The sequence below is a fragment of the Leuciscus leuciscus genome (assembly GCF_965113295.1).
Source record: "Leuciscus leuciscus genome assembly, chromosome: 13".
NCBI lineage: Eukaryota > Metazoa > Chordata > Actinopteri > Cypriniformes > Leuciscidae > Leuciscus > Leuciscus leuciscus.
Window position 1 is genome coordinate 43,207,112 of NC_138737.1, and position 24,618 is coordinate 43,231,729.

The following is a 24,618-nucleotide window of genomic DNA, read 5'->3' on the forward strand; positions in this document are numbered from 1 at the left end:
CGGTAGATAGATTGACCGAGCTCCTTCTTCCACGCTGGTATTAGGTTCACAGCAGTCAATAATGTGTAGGTAAGTATCTTACGGTAAGTAGGTCGACCAGGCTCCTTCTACACCAAGGGCAATTACAACGGTAAGAAGTGGACAGGTAGACTGCAGCAGGTCCTCCGTAAACACCATACGAGACTTCCCCTAGGGCAGGAGGGGGCAAGCTCAGGAGCGGTGCACAACTCTCACGGGTGTCTTGGACGGGTGAGTACTTCGCACCCTACAGATGAACTTCAGGGCTGTAGCGGACTCACGGTCACAGGTAGAATGGCTCACGTGTGTCGCCAGAAAGACAGGGACTTCAAACCATACAGATAGGCTTCAAGGCTGTAGCGAACTCACAGTCACAGACTGAGCTGGCTTTCTCTAGAACAGACAGAATCATAACTTCACACAGCAATATAATGTTCTCACAGGTGTCGTGGAGAAGACAGGAACTTCACACCGTACAGGTGGGCTTCAAGGCTGTAGCGAACTCACAGTCACAGACTGAGCTGGGCTTTCTCTAGAACAGACAGAATCATAACTTCACACAGCAATATAATGTTCTCACAGGTGTCGTGGAGAAGACAGGAACTTCACACCGTACAGGTGGGCTTCAAGGCTGTAGCGAACTCACAGTCACAGACTGAGCTGGGTTTTCTCTAGGGCAGACAGAATCATAACTTCATACAGCAATATAATGTCCTCACAGGTGTCGCGGAGAAACCAGGAACTTCACTCCATACAGGTGGGCTTCGGGGCTGCAGCACACTTACAGTCACAGACTGGGCTGGGCTTTCTCTAGGGCAGACAGAGTCAATACTTCATACAGCAATATAATGTTCTCACATGTGTCGTGGGGAAGACAGAAACGTCACTCCAGCTGTCCTTCCCAAGCCTTCCCGCAAATTGGACGTACTCGATCTCTCCAAGCTCTGAAGATGTACAATATACCAGCCTGCCTCTTGGGCGAGCACACGGCAGTTAAAAACAGACCTTCACACACTCACAGGAATTTCCACTCCAATATACCACACGGGGGAAGAGACGGAACGTCAATTCAAACACTGCAAATCCACTCATCAAGTATACTTAAGGCCAGCACTCACCCTGGGTCTCGGTTCACAACGCAAGGGACCGGCAGTGAGAGGAAGGAGAATTTAAACACTTCATAGGCATAAACTGGATTCGTTTCACCATCCGAACGGGAAGAGGAGATAAGAATGGCAGAGAATCAGTTTAATTCACTCAGTGATATCCATACAGTACACTCCAAGCACTTCAACCCACATCTATCTCAGTATCAAACGTGTGGTAGGAGATTCAATAATCAGTTACTTATCTTCACTCTTTCATCCAGACGATGCACTTCCCTCTTTAAATCCTCTCTCCCTCCGTCTTCACTTCCTCACACACGACGTTCCTTTTTCCTCACAACGAGCCCTCAACGACACACTTCAGAGAACACTTCCCAACAGGAGCCAGCCACATCCAAACGAGAACAAAAGCACCACAAGCAGGAGAGGAACCACACATGCTTTCTCTTCTTCTGACTTTTTATACTCTCATGAGCTAGCGTGGCCCCATTCAAACGCTCAGCGCAAATTACCCACACCTGCTATCAATCCGCCACTCGGTTACCATAGCGACAGGCACTCACCCTGGCTTTGGAATGGTGTTTCACTTCCCAGATCTCAACAAGGGCATTTCTCTGGCGGGGATAGTCCCGGGCTTATTTGTCACCCCGTGACAATACACTCATTGACTTTAATGGAAACCTATTGACTCCGCCGCCGTGCCGGAGCCGTAACGCAGCCGGTGGAAATTGGGGGTTAGAGCTCAAACATGACAATCTGGGGCTCAGGTCAGGAAGCAGACAGACTGGCTAAACCGACCTAAACCTGGCTAAACCGACCGTCTGCTAGCGGCCTTGCGTCACCAAGGTCAGATAAATCCCATCACATAGAGCCTTTCACCTAGATATCATCATATAGACTGTGTCTGTTCCCAGAATTAGGACATTAAACTTCCAAACCCATCTAAGGGTAAAAACTTAATTGATGTTCAACAAATAAAAAATTCGATCGCTTACTTCAAAAGCACTCATTGTTAATGATATGATTTCAGACTATAATCTAGATGTGCTGTGTTTGACAGAAACCTGGCTAAAACCAAACGATTACATTACTTTAAATGAGTCCCGCAAGATTACTGTTATAGTCATGAACCTCGTCTCAAAGGCAAAGGGGGAGGTGTTGCTGTAATTTATAGTAACTAGTGCAAAATCAGTTTTTGAGTGCGTTTTTAGTAATTGTTGGTTTGGTGTGTTTGAGTGCTCATTGTTACAATTGCACAGCAAAAGTTCAGTGACTTTTTTTTATTTGTGCATGGTAGAAAGCACACAGTGAACTCAGAGAAAACGCTATGCTTGAGCAAACAGTTTGTGAATAGGCAACTACAAATGATGGTTGTACAAATACTGATACTGACATAATGACATACAATAAATGTGGAACATTGAACTACACCAGTGGTTCTCAAACTTTTTACACCCAAGTACCACCTCAGAAAAATATTTGGCTCTCCAAGTACCACCATAATGACCAATATTAAAATACAGTAGCGTAGTAGGCCTAACTATTCAGCTACAGTTATGCACAGCTCAAAAACCAGGCAGTTTTATTTATAAGAATATTTATTCAGGGTTCGTACGTTTTGAAAAAACCTGGAAAAGTTATGGAATTTGAAAAATGCAAATTCCAGGCCTGGAAAGGTTTTGAAAAAATAAAAAGACCCAGAAAGTTTTGGAAAAGTCATGGATTTTTTTTTTTTTTGACACAGCATAATATGTGATTAATACAAAAACTGTTTAATAAAAAAAAATAGGCCTATTTCGCGTTGTCTTAACGTCCTTATTCGGGCGGCATAACGTTCAGTTCACTTCCGATTCACTCACTTGTTGCGATGTTAACCCCACCTGAGGCGAAGTCAGTGCTCACAGAAACTTAATTGAAATGCCAGGAAAGTGGCACGAGCATGCTAAGGTTTTGCAAGCACCGGTGGGTCGAGAATGTAGCGGAAAGAGGATTGCAGCTCTGGCCGCATGTGAAAAGATACATAGAATAGCCTACGTCTGTCTCCTGCACGCGAGAGGACAGAAGAAAACGAGTAAATGTCAGTTCAATTGTAAGTTCATTCTTTATGTGCTTAGGAGTGTGCGATATTGTCTATGAACTATGATGATATTGTAATCATTGTTTTAACTATGTACGAGGCACTGCGAGCTGACATCGCGTTTGTCTCTCATGCTTGCTTTCACTGCGTGATGTGTCAGTGCAGTTATAGATGTGCCCAAATGAGTTTTTGTCTTATATTTATATCATATTATGTTGTCATATTAGAATATCACATGAGCAAGAGTGTTGTTTTCCTTTGCACAATTTCAAATGTGCTTAATGTTATAGAACAGTTAAATTAACAATAAAGTTAACATTGTGAGTTACTTTTTGGACACAATGTCAATTTTCACTTTATATCGCCGACGAGAATTTTATAATGAAGCCGTAGTCCAACAGACATCGATGATTTTAAAAAAAATTTATTTAATGAAATCCGTGTTTTGAACGAATCATTTTAACGATTAAATGAACAATCACTTGTTTTTCTGAATGAATCAGCCGTTTGAACGAATCGGTTGAATAAATGACTCCAACAACTCTCTTATTAAGACTTATTAAGTGACTTGCCGCCACCTACTGGTGGCTTTAGTTTCATATTTAAAGTATCTTTTAATTAAAACGTTAAAATTATAAATCATTTCATTTAAATAGGGGTGGTAGTGGCGCAATGGATAAGACACATGCCTTTGGTGTGAGAGACCCGGGTTCGAATCCACTGTGAGACACCAATGTGTCCCTGAGCAAGACACTTAACCCCTAGTTGCTCCAGAGGTGTGCGACCTCTGACATATATAGCAATTGTAAGTCGCTTTGTATAAAAGCGTCAGCTAAATGAATAAATGTAAAATGTAAATGTAAATAGCCTATTGAATAGCTTTATTTATGCTATTGTAAATGAAGTGTAAATATAGTAGGCTAATGCCAGTTTTGATGCCGCTTCTGTGTCAGCTCTAATGCCAACTGACATTTTCAGGAATACAAAGTCATGGAAATGTGCCGAAAAGTCATGGAAAAGTTATGGAAAAGTATTGGTTAAAATGTGTATGAACCCTGTTTATTGTTGTCAGCCACTTTAAACATTGTAACAACACAGTTTTAACATCAACACTGCACTGTGTGCTGCTTACATACAGGTAATTTTTTTTAATGATTAAATGAAAATGTATTGCACCTAAAAGTGAAATAAAAACTGTACTTATAGATTAAATGAAAATGCATTGTACTTAAAAGTACACTGTTGTTAGCACTTGTGCTCGGTTCACTCTCATCCTCTTCAGTTCTTGTATTTGAAACATAATCCTCCTGATCCAAACTTCTCTTGCCGAGTTTTAAGCCACAATAGCAGTTTTGAACTTTTCAAAAACAGGTTTTGCACATAAACACATTTAGGTGTTGAAGCTGCAACATTTAAGATGTGCATTACGGTGGAAACGGGACATTACACTCGAATTGGCTTAGAAGAACTCGATATTGCGACAAACTTTTAACTCTCTCTTTTCCAGCACTTTAGACACAGTTGTTCCGTTGCGCTTAAAGAAGTTTAAATAAAATAGTCCAACGCTGTGGTACAACAAACACACTCAGGCCCTTAAGAGAACAGCCAGAAAAATGGAGCGCAACTGGAAGAAAACAAAACTAGAGGTATTTCGCATTTCATGGAAAGAGAGCTCGATTGCATAGAGAGGCCTTAAAAGCTGCTAGATCTGCTTATTTTTCAACCCTATTAGAAGAAAATAAACACAACCCTAGGTATTTATTTGAAACAGTGGCTAAACTAACGAAAAAGAAAGCTTCAGGCCCAGAAGTTTCCAAGCAGCACAGCAGTAATGACTTTATGAACTTCTTCACTTATTAGATTGATAATATCAGGGAGAAAATTATAACCATGCATCCGTCTACTACAGTATCACATCAGGCAGTGCATTCTAGTGTCCCTAAGGAAAAATTCGATTCATTCATTGCTTTAGGAGAGGAAGAATTCGTTAAACTTGTTAAATCATCTAAATCGACAACATGCATGTTAGACCCTATACCGACTAAGCTACTGAAAGAGATGCTTCCAGAGGTCATAGATCCTCTTCTCAATATCATTAATTCATCTTTGTCAGTAGGATACGTACCAAAAACTTTTTTAGCTGGCTATGATTAAACCGTTTGTTAAAAAACGCAACTTGATCGTACAGAATTAGTCAATTACAGGCCGATCTCGAATCTTCCTTTTCTGTCAAAGATACAAGAAAAGGCAGTATCTTCACAACTGTGTTCCTTTTTTGAAAAAAATGATATCTGCAAGGATTTCCAGTCAGGATTTAGACTGTACCATAGTACTGAGACTGCTCTCATTAGAGTCACACATGATCTGCTCTTATCATCCGATCGTGGTTGTATCTCTCTATTAGTGTTACTCGATCTTAGTGCTGCATTTCATACTATTGACCACAACGTTCTTTTAAATAGACTCGAAAATTATGTTGGCATTAGTGGAATTGCACTAGCATGGTTTAAATCATACTTATCTGACCGTTATCAGTTTGTAGCAGTAAATGAAGAGATGTCTTATCGATTGCAAGTTCAGTATGGCGTACCACAAGGCTCAGTACTAGGACCGTTGCTGTTCACTCTGTACATGCTACCCTTGGGGAGATATCATTAGGAAGCATGGCATTAGCTTTCACTGTTATGCCGATGATACTCAGCTCTATATTTCTTCACGCTCTGACGAAACTTACCAATTCACAAAATTAACGGAATGTATAGCTGATATAAAAAATTGGATGACTAGTAATTTCCTACTACTAAACTCTGAAAAAAACTGAGATTCTAATTATTGGACAAAAAAACTTCCTCAAGTAATAATCCAGAATACTGTCTAAAATATGACCATATTAGCCCGGTTCTGTCAACACTGCATTGGCTCCCTATTAAACATCGCATACATTTTTAAATATTGCTGATTACTTACAAAGCACTAAATGGTTTAGCTCCGCAGTACTTGAGCGAGCTCTTAACGCATTATAGTCCTTCACGTCTATTGCGATCTCAATATTCCGGCCAGTTGATAATACCTAGAATATCAAAATCGACTGCTGGCGGTAGATCCTTTTCGCGATTAGCGTATTAGCACTTATTTAACGTTGAAGCCTCTGATGTCAGTGTTGTCAGCTAGTCTAAAACTCAAACACAAACACATGAAAACCCTATTGGAAAAAAAATACTAGAATATATTTGAAACATTTATTTTATGCTAAGTTTACTACAAATGCATTTACAAATAATAATAATAATACATTTTATTTGAAAGGCGCCTTTCTGACACTCAAGGTCACCGTACAGGCATACATAAAAGTTAATACATAAAACAAATGATAAAATAATGCAAGAAATCAATTAAAAACCAGTTAAAATCAATTTGAATTACAGATGAATGGATGTTACAATGAATAGGCTTGTTTAAACAGATAGGTTTTGAGTCCAGATTTGAAATGAGGGGATGAGTCCATATTTCTGAGATGAGGTGGAAGGGAGTTCCAAAGGCGGGGAGCAGAGCGGCTGAATGCTCTGCTCCCCATTGTGGTGAGACGGGCAGGTGGGACGGACAGGTATAATGAGGAAGAGGATCTGAGAGAGCGAGATGGAGTGGGAACATGAAGGAGGTCAGATAGATAAGGGGGTGAGAGGTTGTGGATGGCTTTGAATATCAGCAAGAGGACTTTGAACTGGATACGGGACTGGATAGGGAGCCAGTGGAGCTGCTGGAGTACAGGAGTGATGTGATGGATGGAGGGTGTTCGAGTAATGATTCGGGCAGCTGAATTCTGGACTAATTGAAGTTTATGTATGTGTATGTACTTAATATAAATACCCTGCAATTGTACTTTGGTATCCTAAAACATATACTTAAAGTCAATAAGAACAACAAATGTTGTATTTAATGCACTTTAGTTATATGGAAGTAGTGCTGAGGTTAAGTGTATTTGATTCTGCTAAAGTGGAACTATTGCATTTAATTTATTTTATTTTATTTCTAGGGAAGGAGCATTCGAATGAGTAAGTGACTGATAAAACAGTAATTTACATATAGATGTATATCTCAAGCACTGGAAGAAGATTTTTTTGGGGAGAACAGGCACCAAACAGAGACAAATCCACCACATTTATCAACTTCAGTAAGATGCAAGTCAATTTTAACCATTGCTTCTAAACCTTACATTGGGATTAATATATTATGTAGTGTTAGGCTATTCTCATCATCAAAAGTCATTTCATCTACCAGTGACAAATCTGAGTAACTTTTTTTGATCCTTTTGTCTTTTTTTCCTCTAAAGTGAAAAAAAAAGGAGAACATGTCACCACCATCATCAGTCCTTTATTTAGTTCACTAAAGAACATCAAGGGAAAGACCCTCAGACGTGTCATAACAGGATAAATGTGGCTACAGGTAAAATTATTAGATGGTCTGTTTGATTTTGGTGTACCAATTTGCTTTTTTCAAAGCTACAATTGTGTGATGTGACGTGACATGTATGTGCAAAAACGTCTGTCCACCTGCTCCGGGTGTGTGTGTTCACAGTGTGTGTGTGTGTGTGTGTGTGTGTGTGTGTATGTGTGTTTTATTTAATTTAATATTGTTTAAAGGAATGGTACAAAATTAAATCTTTCTTTTTAAGGACTTATCAGCCCACCCCAGAATGACCAAGGATCCAGATGAGTACTGGCAATTTGGTGGAGGATTGCACTGTCACTTCTGGTATGGATCCATTAACCTTTTGTTATGTGTGAGGTGTTTTGATGTGACTTAATTTAATAAAATTTACAAAATTGACTTAGAGTAGTAGTAAATTTCACTAAAATGAAAATTACCACATGATTTACTCACCCTCAAGCCATCGTTAGTGTATATGACTTTCTTCTTTCAGATGAATACAATTGGAGTTATATTAACTATGGGGTTGGGTTAATAAAGCCCTTCTGGAGCAAGGCCATGAGTTTCGATCCACTGCCATTATGCAGCTTGGAAGCGTCAATGTGTTTATTAATATAACTCCAATTGTATTCATCTGAAAGAATCCATGGGTCCAGGATACTATGCATCCTGATAAAGTTCCCTTGGCCTTTGGAATAAAAATAGCCCCACATCATCATATAGCCTTCACCATACCTAGAGATTGGCATGGAGTACTTTCCATAAGATCATCTCTCAATGCAAATCAAACTAGCTATTAGGCTAACTGAAATAAAACCATGCCAATCTCTAGGTATGGTGAAGGCTATGTGATGATGTGGGGCTATTTTAATTCCAAAGGCCAAGGGAACTTTATCAGGATGCATAGTATCCTGGATCCATGAAGTAACTGGCCTTTAAAAATAAAAATCTGCCTGCCTCTATTGGAATTTAACATAGGGGTGTCCAGACTTATGCACCCTATATTTTAAGGAAGAACATTTATTTATTTACGATACATTATTCATTCACAAAGAAAATTGGTGTCCTGAAAGGTTGGATTTTTCCTAATTTTTTTAATTAAGGCATTAAGTTCAATTTCCAAAAGATGATTTTTTTATTCCTCTTTTTAGTAAACTTTAGCATGGGTGTCTAAACTTATGCATAGCACTGTAAATGTGAATATGCTTACTTCCTCCATAACCTCCCGAACTTTAGTGCAACCGCGTGCTGCGTCTGATGTCATTGTTATTGTTCTTTTGCGCATGCGGGTTAGTTTGAAACCTCAAACAGTTCACAGTGCAATCAGATATTGGTCACATTTTAAAAGGTAATGTGAACAGCCAATCAAAATATCGGATCTGAGCAAAAAATCAGAATTGACAGGGATGCAAACAGCACGCTTTTCGGCGCCTCCCGCTTTTTTCACGTCAGTTTGGGTGACTTGGGTCTGAGAGCGTCTGATTATAATTTCACAAAGTCATCTGAAGCCATTCCACAGCTTAATGTGAGGGACAGAAGTGTATTTACATCATTAAATTAAAGTTTACAGAAACTCGTTTTCCCTCCTCTGCGGCTGTCAATCATTCTCCATTCAGTATTCAAACAGCGCGGGCGCCTCGTCCGGTTACAGCAGGATGCACGGTAAAACTCTCTCCAATGTGCGCATTTAAGTGCAGCGCTGCACACTGTGACTCCATGTTGCTTTGAGCACATCATTCTGCACCCGTGATGCGCATACGCGCTTTGTGCGCTCTGTTTTGAAGCGTTTCATATTATCATGGTTTTGCGCACTGAAAGATTATTAAAAGCCTATATTTTTTATACCTAGCCTGCTCAATACATTTAAAATAAGCATAATTTAATTGTATATTATTTCTGTGTAGTGTAGGCTATATAAATATATAGGCCTACACTTCTGAATTCTTGACATTCATATATACATATAAAATTGTGAAATGTATGATTGCCTGATTGAATTTTATAAGAGTACTAATAGTAATTTGTTTTTATTAACATGTTTAGATTTTATAAAATTACTGTGCAGATTTTCTCAAGAATTACTTTTTGCTGCTGATTTATATACTCACTAAGTTTAATAAAAATACATAATACATTTATGTAATATTTAAAGGTGTTAACTGTAATCTTACACTGCAAAATGATAACTTACAAAGGATTAAATTCATCACAATTATGTAAGTATCTGGATATTTGCCGCGGGGCGAGGGCTTCGATAACCTCTCTCTTTTTTGACCATACATGTGTTTGCATCCCTGAATTGAGCATTAAGACTTGCGGTGTGAACGGGGCCTTATACTGCACACTGTAAACACAATCAAAGCTTCAAAAACACAGGAAAAACGGGACCTTTAATATTTTTGTTTTCCTTAAAATTTTAATTAACAATAACTTAAACACTTTGCAGTTTGAATAATGTCCTATATAAACAAAATTATGGAGTATGTTTTTATGTTTACACTGTTCGATCGCACCTCTCACACACACACAAATTTAAGTAAGCACTTTGTGACTTTTTGATTCGTGCCCGCGATTGATTTGTTTCGATCAGATGATGAATCTGAACATAGTTTTTACATGAATGCTAAGTCATCGGGTTAATGTGCATTTATAGGTCACAATCTTCAAATCTGATTTAATCTTTTGATGTGAATGTAATATGCAGTTTCCTGCTGTTGTCACAAACTAACCATCCTCCGTTGTTTTAAAAAAACTTTTGCAAGAAACTTGACACTTGAAACTTTAATAATTAATTCTAGAGATTCGTTCAAAAACGCTGATTCATCCAGTAATGAAACGCGTATTTTAATCATTCATTCAAACTTTTTTTTTTAAGATTAAACATTTTAAATCGACTGCAGAAATTAACATTTGTCAGAACCTCTAGTAAATTACATGTTATGTTGTTATTTTATCTGTTCAGAATCGTGATCTCTGTCTGAAACACTTAAAGAATTGGGATTCTCATTTTAACTTAATTCTGACTTATTAAAACTGTGACTCTTAAGTGGAGCCATGCTGGAAATGTAATAATCATCCACACCTGTGATCACCTCAATTATTTTCCAAAGACACAAAGAATTATATTTTTATATTTTTACTTTAAAAGCAATCATAAATCATTAGCAATAAAAAAAAATAATTAAATACTTTAATTATGCATCATTTTGTCGGCCCATTCTATCATGGACTGAAAATCTGATTGTGAGAAACTACCTAATATTAAAATGACTTGAAACAAATAATGTATTCTTATTTTTTATTTTTTTATTTTTTTAATGGTTAACTTGTATCAATGAATGAATTGATGCTTTCAAACACATCGCATATTCATACTTTATAAACTGGTTTTATTAATACAAAATTAAATCTGAATAATCTGAATAAATAAACAGTAATTCTCTGATTTTTCCAAATGCCCTTCCAGTGACATTCCAATACCATGACCATTCCAATTGAAGTTTAATGCTGTTTTTGTTTTTTATCCTGAGTAAAAGTTGTTATTCTTTCATAAGGTATTGTGACATGTGTAAGTAACATGACTTCTCTAAAATCATAATCTCTAAAAAAACGAATTTGTTTTGCAGAGGCTCTTAAGAAGACTGCACAGATCAACTGGCAAGAAACTGAGAGGGAACTCTCAAAATAGTCTGGGACAAGAGATGGAGGAGGACAGTGTCCAGAATGAAGAGATGGAGGAGGACAGTGTCCAGAATGAAGAGATGGAGGACAGTGTCCAGAATGAAGAGATGGAGGACAGTGTCCAGAATGAAGAGATGGAGGACAGTGTCCAGAATGCACACATGACTGTCTAGGACAGTGTCCAGAATGCACACATGACTGTCTAGGACAGTGTCCAGAATGCACACATGACTGTCTAGGACAGTGTCCAGAATGCACACATGACTGTCTAGGACAGTGTCCAGAATGCACACATGACTGTCTAGGACAGTGTCCAGAATGCACACATGACTGTCTGCAGTGTAAGCTGTACTGATACATGTATAGTTGCTGCTGCTTCTAACTGTCCCCAATTTATTTCCTGTTCAAAGCTTTCAGTAAAGACTGGGTCAAATACAGGTTAAAAGTATGTATTTTAACAATTAGGTATAAAACTTTAAAGAGATACTCTTTAATCTGACATAAATCTGCTTCTTTAAATATTGTCTCTGGAATTTCAGAATATAGCATAATATGATGGGTAATTTCAATAAAATTTTAATTTGAAAAGATTTCAATCTCACTGTGTGCTCTAATGCTTTAGAACTTGTTTGTGTGGTGTTGCTACTCATTTAGATGGAACCCAGATGATCCCTAGTTGGGCCACATGCATATGATTCCTAGTTGGGCCCCACCTAAAGCCCTGTGAAATCCTGCATAAAACCTAAATGAGTAAGTTGCTGGGGCCAACATGGACAAACCCACTTACAGCCCATATTTCTGCCCATATAGTAACCTTGTAGTACCCACTAAAAAACTAAATCTGGGACCAAGATGGGTCTTGTGCATGTAGCCCAGTTGGGGCCCACCTGTTTATAATTAACATCCTATATGAAATCCATGTGGGCAGTTGGTATGGGGCCATTATGGAACCTGCGGACAATCCCATACAGAGCCCATTTTTAAGCCCATTTCAAACCCACATGGGCCCCATATACAAATGTTGGTGGGTTTAAGCTGGGACCGAGATGGGTCTTGTGCATGTAGCCCAGTTAGGTCCCACCTAGTACCAAGTGCAATCCTACATGAAATCCATCTGGGCAATTAAAAGGCACATATTTCCTATGGTAAATTGTCTATATAGGCAGTAAATGGTCTTTTCCATCTATAATCTAAGTGGTTACATGCTTGCTAAATAAAACATACAACTTTTTTACGTAAGTGCTTAAATAATAATTGTAATAAATAATAAAAATAATAATTACTGCGCACAGATATATTTTTTAAATATATTTCAAAATAAAACAGAATATTGATAGTATAGAGGTAAAATGTATTTATATAAATATATTTTCTACAAGTTTACTTATATTTATATTTCCTCATATATTTCTTAATACATTTTTTAGTACATTTTCCAAGTAAATATATTTATGTTGTTCAAAATATGTTTTAAAAAACGACATTTTACGTTCACAATGTATTTTCTCACCGCTTGAAGTATATTCTAATAAATTTTGGTATTTGAAGGTTAAAGCTGCATTCCGTGGCTTTTTTTGAGTTAAAAATCAACGAAAATAATTATTTAAAAAAAAAAACCACATTCAGCCAGTGTTCAAAACGATCTACTTGCCTTAGCTCGATTCAAAACGGTTGGCTTGTAATAATGATTTTAATTTCAGTGGTTCGAATCGGTTTTCCCGGGAAATTCGAGCATGGCTTGGCGTCTTTACGTCACATCCGTACATATAAGGATTGAGTCCCGGCTCCTTTGCTAATGTGGGTGGAATCATGGCTGATCCCGAAAGGTCCAAACGCCAGTCACCAGTAGTGATGGCCAAATGAAGCGTTTCGAAGCATTATTGCTTTCTGATACAATTGTGTCGAAAATGGTTCATTACTCGAAGCTTCATTCATATAGAAATTGCAGCACCATCTCCTGGTGAAGTAAATGTAATGCAACAAAGCTGACAACCATAAAATGCAAGTAGGCTTATTACGTGTTTACCGAGGCGATCAATGCTGAAACAGTGTTAGTGCTGTGAAACTCATTTATGTAGGTGCATTTTACAGATACTGATGAATTTCATGTGTTCACTTTGATAATAAAACATTAAGCATGATGTGTGTGTGTGTAATTATTTCTTTAGACAAGGACAGAAGATCAGACCAGCTTAAAAAAAAGTTGGAAACCATCACAGAAATTCTAATGGTTTCTATTAAAATACCAATAGGAACCATTGGCTTTTACTATTTAAACCACTACAGAATTCTATTTTGTAATGTGTTTGGGACATATTCCATTAGGATTTAAAGGAGAACTCTGTAACTCTAGCGAACTCTAGTCACTTCTTCGCTGATTTTCCCTTTTGTTGTCGCATGTTTTCCCCACGAGCTCCCCCTACATCTGTGGGGGGGCGTATATTTCACAACACAGTCGTAAAAAACTCACTTGCGGCGGCCTCCTCCCCCTCTCTACCGCTGCTCATGTGCGTTTGTTTTGATCGGAGCAAGCCAACTGTATCGTGTGGAGCTATGTCTACCGAGGTGGGTCATCTGGTAATACATCATACATGCGTGTGTGTTTATGTCGAATTGCCGTAAAGCAATTTGTGTTTCGCGCTCGTTCTCGTTCTAGTTCTCGCTTCTCACGAGACTTCCAATTTCACTTTGCCGGGACGGCAGTGCGCAAGTTGCAAGGTTGGTTTTCCGCCTGGGAACGCTGGGGGGAGCGGGGAAAGTCACCAATATCACCAGAACAGGTTGTTTAACCATCCAAATGATTTCTAGACAGTTTTATTAAGTAAAAAAAGTTACCAAGTTCTCCTTTAATGCCCCCACCAATAGAACCCAACACATATCAGTAGAGACCCACAGAGACCACTATAATTCCCATTACAACCAATAAAATTCCCATGAAAACTATTAAATCCAATAGAATTTCTGTAATGGTTTCTATAGTTTTTTTTTAGCAGGGCAGTATCATGTGTGAAAGCTGAATCTTGTTTAGCTGTGGGAAGCAGAACTCTTAACTTGTTAACTGGTGGGACTGATATTTTTGTATGTTGAAAAGGATGTGCTTGTGTAACTGGTTGTACTTGTATAATGTAGCAGAGGGTTTTTTAAGTTTCTGTCTTTGATGCATGTTTTTATGTAACAATGTTCATATGTTCTCTAATTAATAATAATAAAAAAAGAAGAAATACAGCCGCCATGTTTCAAACCTGTCAACACATTGGGCTGTCAAAGCAGTCAGAGATGATTCACTACAGGAGTGAACCAGTGTGTTTGCTTCAGAAGTCATTTTCACGTGACTAGTGACGTAATGATACAAGCTCCGAAGCAGTGGTTCATTGCAAGGACCGTTCGAGTTTGAAGCAAGCTTCGGAGCGTCGGTGTCAGACGGAACATCACTAGTCACCAGCGACATGCGGAGAACTACCCGTAGTAAAGAAGAAAAGAGTTCGTACTTCGGAGTGGTTAATGAAAAAAAGAGAAAGCGACTGGGCTCATGCAAAAACCAGAGTTAACATCGGCAGGGCGTTTGAAAGATGGCGTGAACTCCGTGATTTGAAGGGGTTCAAAACAGACGCGGAGACAGCATTTTTTCTTCTGGACGGGTAAGAAATTTGAATAGTTAATCGATCGTTAATTTTAATTAAGCGATCGTTAAATTTAATCAGCACGATTTAAGCCTGCTGCTTAAAAACACATTTTAGATGATCGGAACAAAGATATTACTTACTTGTTCAGATGACATATTCCGTGAAAATCGTTCTGCTTGTCAAACTATCAAAAAGTGTCATCCGTGATTCTGAGTGACAGTTGCCGCACCGACGCTATGATTGACAGCAACACGCTCTCCACAAAACACAGTGTTCATCCGCGCAGGTTTCACGCCGGAGCACAAACCACGTCAATTTGATTATTACGCGAATAACTGCAATTGCATATTTTGAACGGAGATGGCGACAAAGAGGGAAATCCTCCGGACTGCAGCTTTAACTAAATATATTTTGTTTACAAGCAGTTGTTTCAATGCAATTACCAAAAAAAAAAACTCTTTTATCTTTGATATTTATCTCCTTGTTAATTGTAGATCAAATATTGGTGTGCCAAACTCATCACTTTCTGGCCAAAAAAAATCCCTGTTTTATATCTAAAGTATGTTTTACATTTAAGTAATTTGTACAGAAGAAACAAGTTTTTGCAGGCAGGTGATTTTTTTTTTTTTTTTTTTTTTGATAATTTGTCAAAACAAAAGACCACTGAAGAGTTTTAGCATTTAGTTATAATTGTATTATATTTTCATTTGCATGTCAGCCTTATGCAGAAATGTCTTTTGCTTGGCCGACTACATGCTGAATCAGAAACATTTACATTTGATCATTTAACCCTAACCCTAACCTGATTTACAAATGAGGAGAGCAATAGAAGCAGTTAAACTAACAATAGGACAACAATATGCAAGTGCTGTGACCCTTCCCAGTGTAATCTAACACAGTATACGCATACAGAGAGGAGAAAAGAAAGTGTTAGTATTAATAGATCAATTGTTGACGAAAAAGAAGCTTCTTCAGCCATTTCTTGAAAGTGACTCCGGACTCAGCAGCTCTGGTTGAGTTAGATCATTCCACCAGCAGGGAACAGTCATGGTGAAGGTCTGTGAAAGTGATTCTGTGCCTCTTTGAGATGATGCACCATAAGACGATGTTCACTTGCAGAACACAAGCCAACTGTTGACTGTTGGCAACCAGTGCAGTATTGTGAGGATGGAAATCTCAAATGGAAATTCATTATTCTTAATAACTATATTTATTTATACCGAACATTTCAGCTTGCCGACTTACGGGTCTTTTATCTTTAATAAAATGCTATTTTATGTTTCTATTAGCTAATGATGATTCTGAAAGAAAACGTGATGTGATTCACTGTTGTTATAGTAACTTAAGCAACTTGCACGCACATCTAATTGACAGATAAACCGAAAGCTCTTATTTCAGTGTTGTTGTTAAGGTTATTGTAAGCCCGCGCTCAATCGGCCCAATGGAGGCATCCGGTCCGCGGGGAAGGTCTCTGCGTGCTACTGTCTTTTCTCGTGGCAAAGTATTTTTGATTAAATTCAATACATTTTCTCATATGTATTTTCTCGTTATTTCATCTGACTCCTAAAATGAAAAGGTTTTTATGATATCTGTGCATCATTAAATGTGAGCGAATGTTTGAATATTCTTTTTAACTCTTTTTTTTTTTTTGTAAAGCATTTTTTATTGAGCACCAGTAATACAGGGCATGTACATATACATGAAAACAAAAGGCAACAATTGTAGAAACAATGCTCATATTTTCTAATAATAACAACCCCCCACCCCCCCTCCCCTCCCCTTCCCTCCCCTCCCCTATAATTTTTCCTTAGTGTAGAGTATCTTCTATCTGTAATACCGAAGATGGCCATTGCAGCGTTAGGTTGGAGGTCGATGTAAAGAGCCTCTGACAATGTTTTGAAAATCATAGACCAGTAGGTCGTGAGGGCTGGACACAACCAGAACATATGGGTTAAGTTGGCAGGAGTGTTACGACACCTGTCACAGCTAGCATCAATGTTAGGATATATTTTAGCCAATTTCACTTTCGAGTAATGAATACGGTGTAGAATTTTGAATTGAATTAAGCTCAACTTGGCACAGGAAGTGCTGTCATTTACTCTTAGTAGAGCGTTGTCCCAAATGTCCTCCTCTAATTCTAGTTCCTCCCCTAACTCATTCACCCAGTCTGCTCTAATCTTTGCAAGATTTGTGCTTTTAAGACTGGTTATCAGGCCATATATCCTTGAAATATTTTTTGGGGAATTGACTGGGGGTTCTAACAAATTCTCTAAGCCCGAGGGTGGTGGTGTGTATGGAAAGTTAGAAAAATGGTGCTGAAGGAAGTGGCGGATTTGAAAGTAACGAAATAGGCTAGACCACGGTAGACTAAATCTGTGCGACAAATCATCAAAGTTTGCAAAAATGGAGTTTGTGTACAAGTCTTTAAAATAGAGAATGCCTCGCCTTTGCCAAAGAGTGAATTCAGAGTCTAGCATTGCCTGGGGGAAAAGGTGATTATTGTGTATGGGACTTAAATGAAAAAGGTTTTCACATTTAAAGTTCTGTCTAAGTTGAAACCAAATTTTAAGGGTATTTATGACTACTGGATTATTAGTGTATTTCATAATAGGGGCGGGCAGGCTGGAGGTGACCAGGGCTTTAAGAGATGTTGAGGTGCAAGATGCAGCCTCAAAGACGCACCAGTCTATGTCAGGGGTATTTAGCCAATGTATGATTTTTTGAACATTTGCGGCCCAATAATAGTAGCAAAGATTTGGAAAAGCTAAGCCACCTTGGTCTTTAGGTCTTTGTAGTAATTCTAACCGTATTCTAGGCTTTTTCCCATCCCATAAAAATGAGATAAAAGCTTTATCGAGGGACTTAAAAAAAGATTTAGGGAGATAAAGTGGGATACACTGAAATAGATAAAGAAATTTGGGGAGTATATTCATTTTGATACAGTTCACCTTCCCTGCCAAGGATAGATGAAGTGATTTCCATTTTTTTAGGTCTAATTTAGTTTTTTCAAAGAGCTGACAGAAGTTTTCTTGATAGAGGTGCTGCATGTCCCTTGTAATATTAATGCCCAAGTATTTAAAGCCATTTTTAGACATTTGGAATGGTAAAACATCATTTTGTATTTGAAGGGCCAGATCATTAACAGGATAACATTCACTCTTACTAAAGTTCAATTTGTACCCAGAGAAAGCCCCAAATTTCCTCAAAGCATGGGTAATATGAGGGGTGCCCAGAGCAGGGTCTGATACATATAATAATAAATCGTCTGCATATAGAGATACTCTATGCTCCCTCCCCCCCCTGTGTATTCCACTAATTGATGGTAAAGTGTTGAGTGTAATAGATAAGGGCTCTATGGCCAAGGCAAATAGAAGTGGGCTGATTGGACAGCCCTGGCGAGTACCCCTTGACAGCTGGAAATAGTGTGAATGTTTGCCATTTGTTACTACAGAGGCTTTTGGTGAGCTGTACAGAAGCTTAATCCATGAAATGAAGTTAGGGCCATAACCAAACTTCTTTAAACATGCCAATAAGTATCCCCACTCCACCCTGTCAAATGCCTTCTCTGCATCAAGTGCGATAACCACCTCGGGGACCACACTAGATACAGGAGAGTAAATTATACTTAAAAGTCGACGGATGTTTGTAAATGAGTGCCGCCCCGAGATAAAACCAGTTTGGTCAGCAGAAATCACGTCATGTATTGTGGTTTCTAGGCGTAAGGTAAGAGCTTTGGCCAAAATCTTTACATCACTGTTGAGGAGGGAGATGGGTCGGTATGAGCCACATTCTGTGGCATCTTTACCTGGCTTAAGCAGGAGAGTAATAGATGCTTCAGTTAGTATCTGTGGGAGAGAGCCACGGGACAGAGAATCATTAAACATATCGAGCAAAATTGTTGACAACTTGTTGGAAAACTTTTTTAAAAAACTCTATAGGGAACCCATCAGGGCCCGGTGCCTTGCCATTTTGCATTGCTTTTATTGCATTAGAGATTTCTATATGATCTAGTGGGAGCTCAGTCTTAGTCCTATGTATTGCTGTTACTGAAGGGGTTTGGAGGTCCTTGAAAAAATGTTCCATATCAGAGCCATCTTCTGTCATCTCTGACATATACAGATTTGAATAAAATAAGGCAAATGTTTCATTGATTTCAACTGGATCGATAGTTAGTACACCATCATCTTTCCGTATTTGGGGGATTTGTTGGGATGCCGAGTGGCATTTAAGTTGGTGTGCTAATAAACGTCCAGCTTTGTCGCCATGTTCATAGAAATATCCCCGTGATTTTAAAAGAAGACGTTCTGTCTTCTCAGTTGATATCAAATTATATTGCGTTTGGAGATCCAGCTTCCTTTTGTAAAGCTCGGGGGAAGGAGAGGTAGAAAACTGAGCATCCACCATAGATATTGATTTAATGAGCTCCTCTTGTTTGATTCTTTTAGTTTTATTTATTTTAGCTGAATATGATATAATCTCACCTCTGATTACAGCTTTTAATGTTTCCCAGAGGAGAGAGGGGGAAATATCATCTTTTTTGTTTGATTCTATAAAGTCGTCTATTTTTTGGGATATCATTTTGCAAAAGATGTCGTCGGTCAAAAGATTTCTATCTAATTTCCAAAAGGGGCGTTCCAATTTGCAAAGAGGAAAAGCAAGATCTAGTAATACAGGCGCATGATCTGATATAATTATAGACAAATATTCGACTTTTGTGACAGAAGAAAGAAGGTTCTGATCAATGAAAAAATAGTCTATTCGACTATACGAGTGATGTACAGGAGAAAAAAAAGACAAAGATTTACCCACTGGGTACAAAAAACGCCAAGGATCAACACATCCTATGTCATCCATAAAACGTGATAAAAGTTTGGCTTTTTTGGAAAGGTTTGTAAGTTTAGAATGGGAGCGGTCAAGTGTTGGATTTATCACACAGTTTAAGTCTCCGCCAAAAATCAACTGGTGAGAATTCAAATCTGGAATTAATGAGATCATTTTACCCATAAATTTATCATCGTCCCAATTTGGGGCATAAATATTGACCAAAACCACAGGCTTATGATAGAGGAGTCCAGAAACCATCACAAAGCGTCCTTGAGGATCTGAAATAATAGTAGTCGCACTGAACTGATTTTTTTTATGAATCAGTATGGCTGTTCCACAAGTTTTGGAATTAAGATTAGAATGAAATATGTTACCAACCCAACCTTTTTTAAGTCTGACTTGGTCTTTAACCAGTAGGTGGGATTCTTGAAGAAATGCCACGTCACATTTTAAATGTTTAAGATGATTAAATATCCTGGCTCTTTTAACAGGCCCATTCAAACCTTTCACATTCCAGCTAATGAAACGTACAGCAGCCCCTCTTGCATCAGTACCATACACCATGTTTAACTAAAAATATATATATATGATGCAAAGGAAAAGAAACTTCTGTTAAAAATAAAATAAAAAAAGAAGATCCTATGTTGCAAAAGTGTGGAGTTGTCCCTTACCCTATCCCTAATCTTAACCTTATCTAAACACAAAACCAGAACAAAGCCTATACTTGTCCCTCTCCCTGAGGCAAGCTGCAGGCTAAACACCATTTCCAAGAGCTTCTGGTAGCACATTCTCTTAATATTTAGGTCTGGGGGGGGGCTCCCAGTTATTTTTAATATTCAACAATAAATCCTCTCAACATTCAAGTGAATTAAAGAGAAAAAATATATATATATATAATAATGGAAATAAAAAAATAAAAAATAAAAAAGTGAGGGGTGAGGTGGTTGGGAAACGCAGTAAAAGTCAACCACTGAACATTCACAGAGGCCAAAGCCTGTTCCCCTTATTGTAAGAAAACACATATTATAAACATAGATACACGCACAAACATACCTATATGCACGCGTACACACATCTGGAAAGCAGCACGAATGGTTTACTCCGTTAAGATTTAAATGTATAAACTCGTGCATAGCATAGTATGAATTAGCCTAGCATAAACATCGTTATGTATTCGTACCGGACTGCTGCTTACCATTATAAGGTGAACATACACACCTTGAGTTCGGGCAATTAACCATCGTCGGGTTGTACAGACAAACCAGACTGTAACATATGAGGTGAAGTCCTACTCTTTGCCGAACTTCTGGTCGAAAAACTTCTAAGCTTCATCAGGCGAGTCAAAAGTGAGTACATCGTTCCCATACATCACTCGCAGTCGGGCCGGGTGGAGCAGGTGGAATCTGACGTTCTCTTTTTAGCGAGAGCTGCGCTGAGGTCCTGATAGACCCTTAGAGTGGCGCCTTGATACTTGAGCTCATGATTCCGGGCCCAGCGCAGCGCAGCTTCCTTCTGCTGGAATCTGGAGAAGCAGACCAGGAACGCGCGAGGGGATGATCTTTGGCCGGGTTTAGAAGTCGGGGTCCGATGGGCTCTCTCCAGCTCAGGCGGTGTAGGGAAGGCTTCGGGTCCCATCACTTGCATCAGTACATCTACCATGAACTTTAGGGGATCTTTGCCATCTTCACAGCCTTCGGGGATGTTCAATATACGGAGATTGGATCTCCGCGAGCGGTTTTCCAGGTCATCGCACCGATCTAGAAGCCCCTGATTTTGGCTCTGGAGCATTCTAATGGCAGACTCCGCCACCGTTAGCCGTTCAAAGTTATCCCCAGCTACAGATTCCACAGAGGTAAGACGGCTCTGGAATGAGTTGATTGTCGTCTGTAGCGAATCCAGTGACGTTTGAATTGGTCTGATGGCGTCTTGGATCAGAGACGAGACATCCTCTTTGAGCGAGGTTCTCTGTTTTGCGAATTCAGCCGAAAGTTGGTCCATAACCCCCGCTTCGGGTGTCGCAGGCGCCTTCTCAGTTGTTGGAGAGTTGTTAACGTTAGCTGCAAAGGATGCTAGCTTTCCAGCTGCACGTGTAGCCGGGGTCTGCGTGTTACTGGCTGATTTTGTGCTTTTGGAGTTGCTCATTTTGCAGGAATAAGCTAAAGCAACTACAGCCAAAAAAGTTATGTCGAGATTCGAGCAAAGAATGAATTAGAATGAGATTATGACAAAAAGTAAACTGGGAGCCTCCGCGTGTGCGTCCTCTCCCTACATGTCGCGACCGGAAGTCTTCTTTTTAACTCTTTAATGAAAATAATGCCAGAGTCCGTTAGAATAAAATCAATGCTTACAATTTATTATGTCAGGTAAATATATCACGCCAATTTCATAATCAGTTCAAAGATAATCAATACAAAACATCAAATGCTCTGGAATAAAGAGAAGCGACCCGAACCCAACATTAGGAAATACATGATGCTGAGAGTTTCTGCGACTCTCCGTATCACGGGCTGATCTGAGGTACAGAATCGCCCCGATCCTCTAGTTGCATTTCATTATATAGACAGAAACTTCTTTAACATGGAAACATCTGCTAACAATGGGAATTTACATTCAGAGGTTACACCTTTTGGGAGTAGGAGACCATTTGTCTGGAGACCAACCCTCCTTGTGTGCCAGTTATCTCCAAACTCTTAAAAACCTTATTACCTTTTGTATTACTCATTTGGGAATGAGACATTTGTACCAGTCGCACTGAGACATTTCAAACAATACCAAACGTGTGTAATATTGTATGATAATTATTCACATTATAGATTCTTGGGTGAATTTTGGTGATCTCAGGATGGGGGATGGGGGAAGAGGGGAAGAAATGTAGATTAGGATTGCTTAGGTGAGACTTGCGACTCGAATGATGGTGCTAGTTTCACAAGAGAGAGTTCAAATGTTAATTTCCAGAAAGGTCCTTTGTCTTCTCAGGGAGTGGTCGTTCCTCAAGTAGACTGCCTGGCATTTATCTAATTTCTGAAGTCTTACTTTGTTATTTTAGTGAACAGGGTTAATGTAGGTATAATGTATATATTGTATTAAGAGGGCATTTTAGACACTTACATTATGTTCTTGCTCCATCCATGCAACAAATGTGAAATACATAAACCTGTCTTACTTTTGCTGATGTGCCAGTGGTTTTAGCCCTCCGTTCCATAAGATGCCGACCCCTGGCTTACATAGAGACAAGAACAAGAGCACATGATCAGGAATTACACAAACCATGTGCTCAGATACAATGTTCAAAAACATGGCAGGAGTGTCACGTCACCAACGATTAGAAATGAACTCACAGAAGTGTGAGAACTGTGGAAAGAATAAAATAGAATAGAATATTCAGAATTTTACATTAACACAGAGTACATTACCGGTTTGAATTAATTTTATGTAGATTCATTTAACAAATAATAATAATTCCTTCTTTGTTTCAGCCCATTGACTACGAGATCAACAGGTCGTTCGTGCTGACAGTGGTGGCAGCAAATGAGATTCCTCTAGAAAAAGGCATCCGTGTCCCCCGTCAGTCCACAGCCACCGTCTCCATCCGCGTCAGAGATGTCAATGAGAGCCCTTATTTCCAGCCCAACCCTAAGCTGCTGGAGCTGCAGGAGGGCTTGCAGGCCGAGTCTGCGATCGCTACCTTTACTGCTCAGGATCCAGACCGCTTCACGCAGCAGAGCCTCAGGTGACGCAAACATCTGTCCTGAGCATATTAATCAGAGCAGAAGTCACACATGTGTTTGAAGATGAGCCACAGAGTAGAGTTAAAATCAAGGAGGCTGGGGAGGCAATCAAGAACTTTACACCTCCTCCAAGAGATACTTGGGTATGTTATAGCTGTGCTGTTCCAAAAGCTCTTCGACCAATCAGATTCAAGGAGCAAAAAAATGAACAGAATAAATATATATATTTTATCTAAATCTTTTAGTATGTCTTAACATTGTTACTCTCTCCTTAGGTACAGCACGCTGTCTGACCCTGCAAACTGGCTGAGAATTGACCCCATGTATGGACACATCACAACCACTGGTGTTTTAGACAGAGAGTCCCCATTGTGCAAGACAATATCTACACGGCTATGTTCCTTGTCACTGACAGCGGTATGTTTTCTGTCTGAGAAAATAATTATATTTGTTTTCTTTTATTCTTGCTGCTTTTTTTGAAAAGTAAAATCAACAATCTGAAAAAAGGAAATCCATAAAAAGCTGCATTTAGTGCGGCCATATACAGTGTGAGTTCAGACACTCGGAAGGCCGTGAGCCCTTGTGTTTGTGTATTTCCTTATTTCTGTCTATGTGATGTAGTCGTGGATGACATGGGAATAGGGAGAGCCTATACACTGGATGAATTCCAGTCCTGGAATGTCCCAACCAACCCTAACCCTAACCCAAATGAGTTGACTTTATCGAAATTGCGTGGAAACCTATTATCAATAAATAATTTCAAAAGTTTGTGTGCCCATATAATCTTAGTGTAGCGGCAGAATCAAGTTAATTTGCGAATCCATGCACTATACCATGCACATATTCCATATTGTACAACAAAACGCGATCAATAGCACAAAAAAAACAAAATCAATAGCAAGTTGTTTCTTCTTTGTTCTTTACTGACCAGCGTCAATACAATGTCCCACAACACACACAAGCCACACTCCTTTGCAAAGTCTTGAGTTACCTAGTGTCTTACTTCAAGCAAAGCTCCTCTGCTGTTGTCACAGTTCAGGGTGCTTCATGGCCTTCCCTGTTGTCTGTGTTGTCCTGTCACTTTCTGCAGCTTGTGACCTGGGCAATTTAGCGCTGATTGCCGAGTCATGGAC

At 39.0% G+C, this 24,618-nt stretch overlaps 2 protein-coding genes and 3 long non-coding RNA genes across 7 annotated transcripts in view; 4 read left to right on the top strand and 1 right to left on the bottom strand.

Annotated features, from left to right (window-relative positions):
* Positions 1-24,618, bottom strand: part of LOC309512029 — a 276,593-nt gene that overhangs the window by 53,647 nt on the left and 198,328 nt on the right. The gene's annotated exons all lie outside the window — the stretch shown is intronic.
* Positions 2,497-4,437, top strand: LOC309513337. Its single transcript, XR_014211419.1, has 2 exons — positions 2,497-2,731; positions 4,274-4,437. It is a non-coding gene; the product is annotated as an uncharacterized lncRNA (long non-coding RNA).
* On the top strand, positions 7,532-11,355 carry LOC309512511. The gene is made up of 3 exons (XR_014211066.1): positions 7,532-7,644; positions 7,874-7,953; positions 11,256-11,355. It is a non-coding gene; the product is annotated as an uncharacterized lncRNA (long non-coding RNA).
* The window catches only part of LOC309512837 (polyunsaturated fatty acid lipoxygenase ALOX15B-like), a gene marked incomplete at its 3' end in the record, with an annotated part of 178,256 nt that continues 165,338 nt past the window's right edge, over positions 11,701-24,618 (top strand). The window contains exon 1 of the mRNA XM_082188561.1: positions 11,701-12,060. The remainder of the gene's footprint in view (positions 12,061-24,618) is intronic.
* The window catches only part of LOC309512835 (cadherin-2-like), a gene marked incomplete at its 5' end in the record, with an annotated part of 62,602 nt that continues 59,962 nt past the window's right edge, over positions 21,979-24,618 (top strand). Inside the window, 4 exon segments of the mRNA XM_082188559.1 lie at positions 21,979-22,041; positions 23,234-23,487; positions 23,761-23,852; positions 23,855-23,902. Coding sequence (XP_082044685.1) covers positions 21,979-22,041; positions 23,234-23,487; positions 23,761-23,852; positions 23,855-23,902 — 457 coding nt within the window.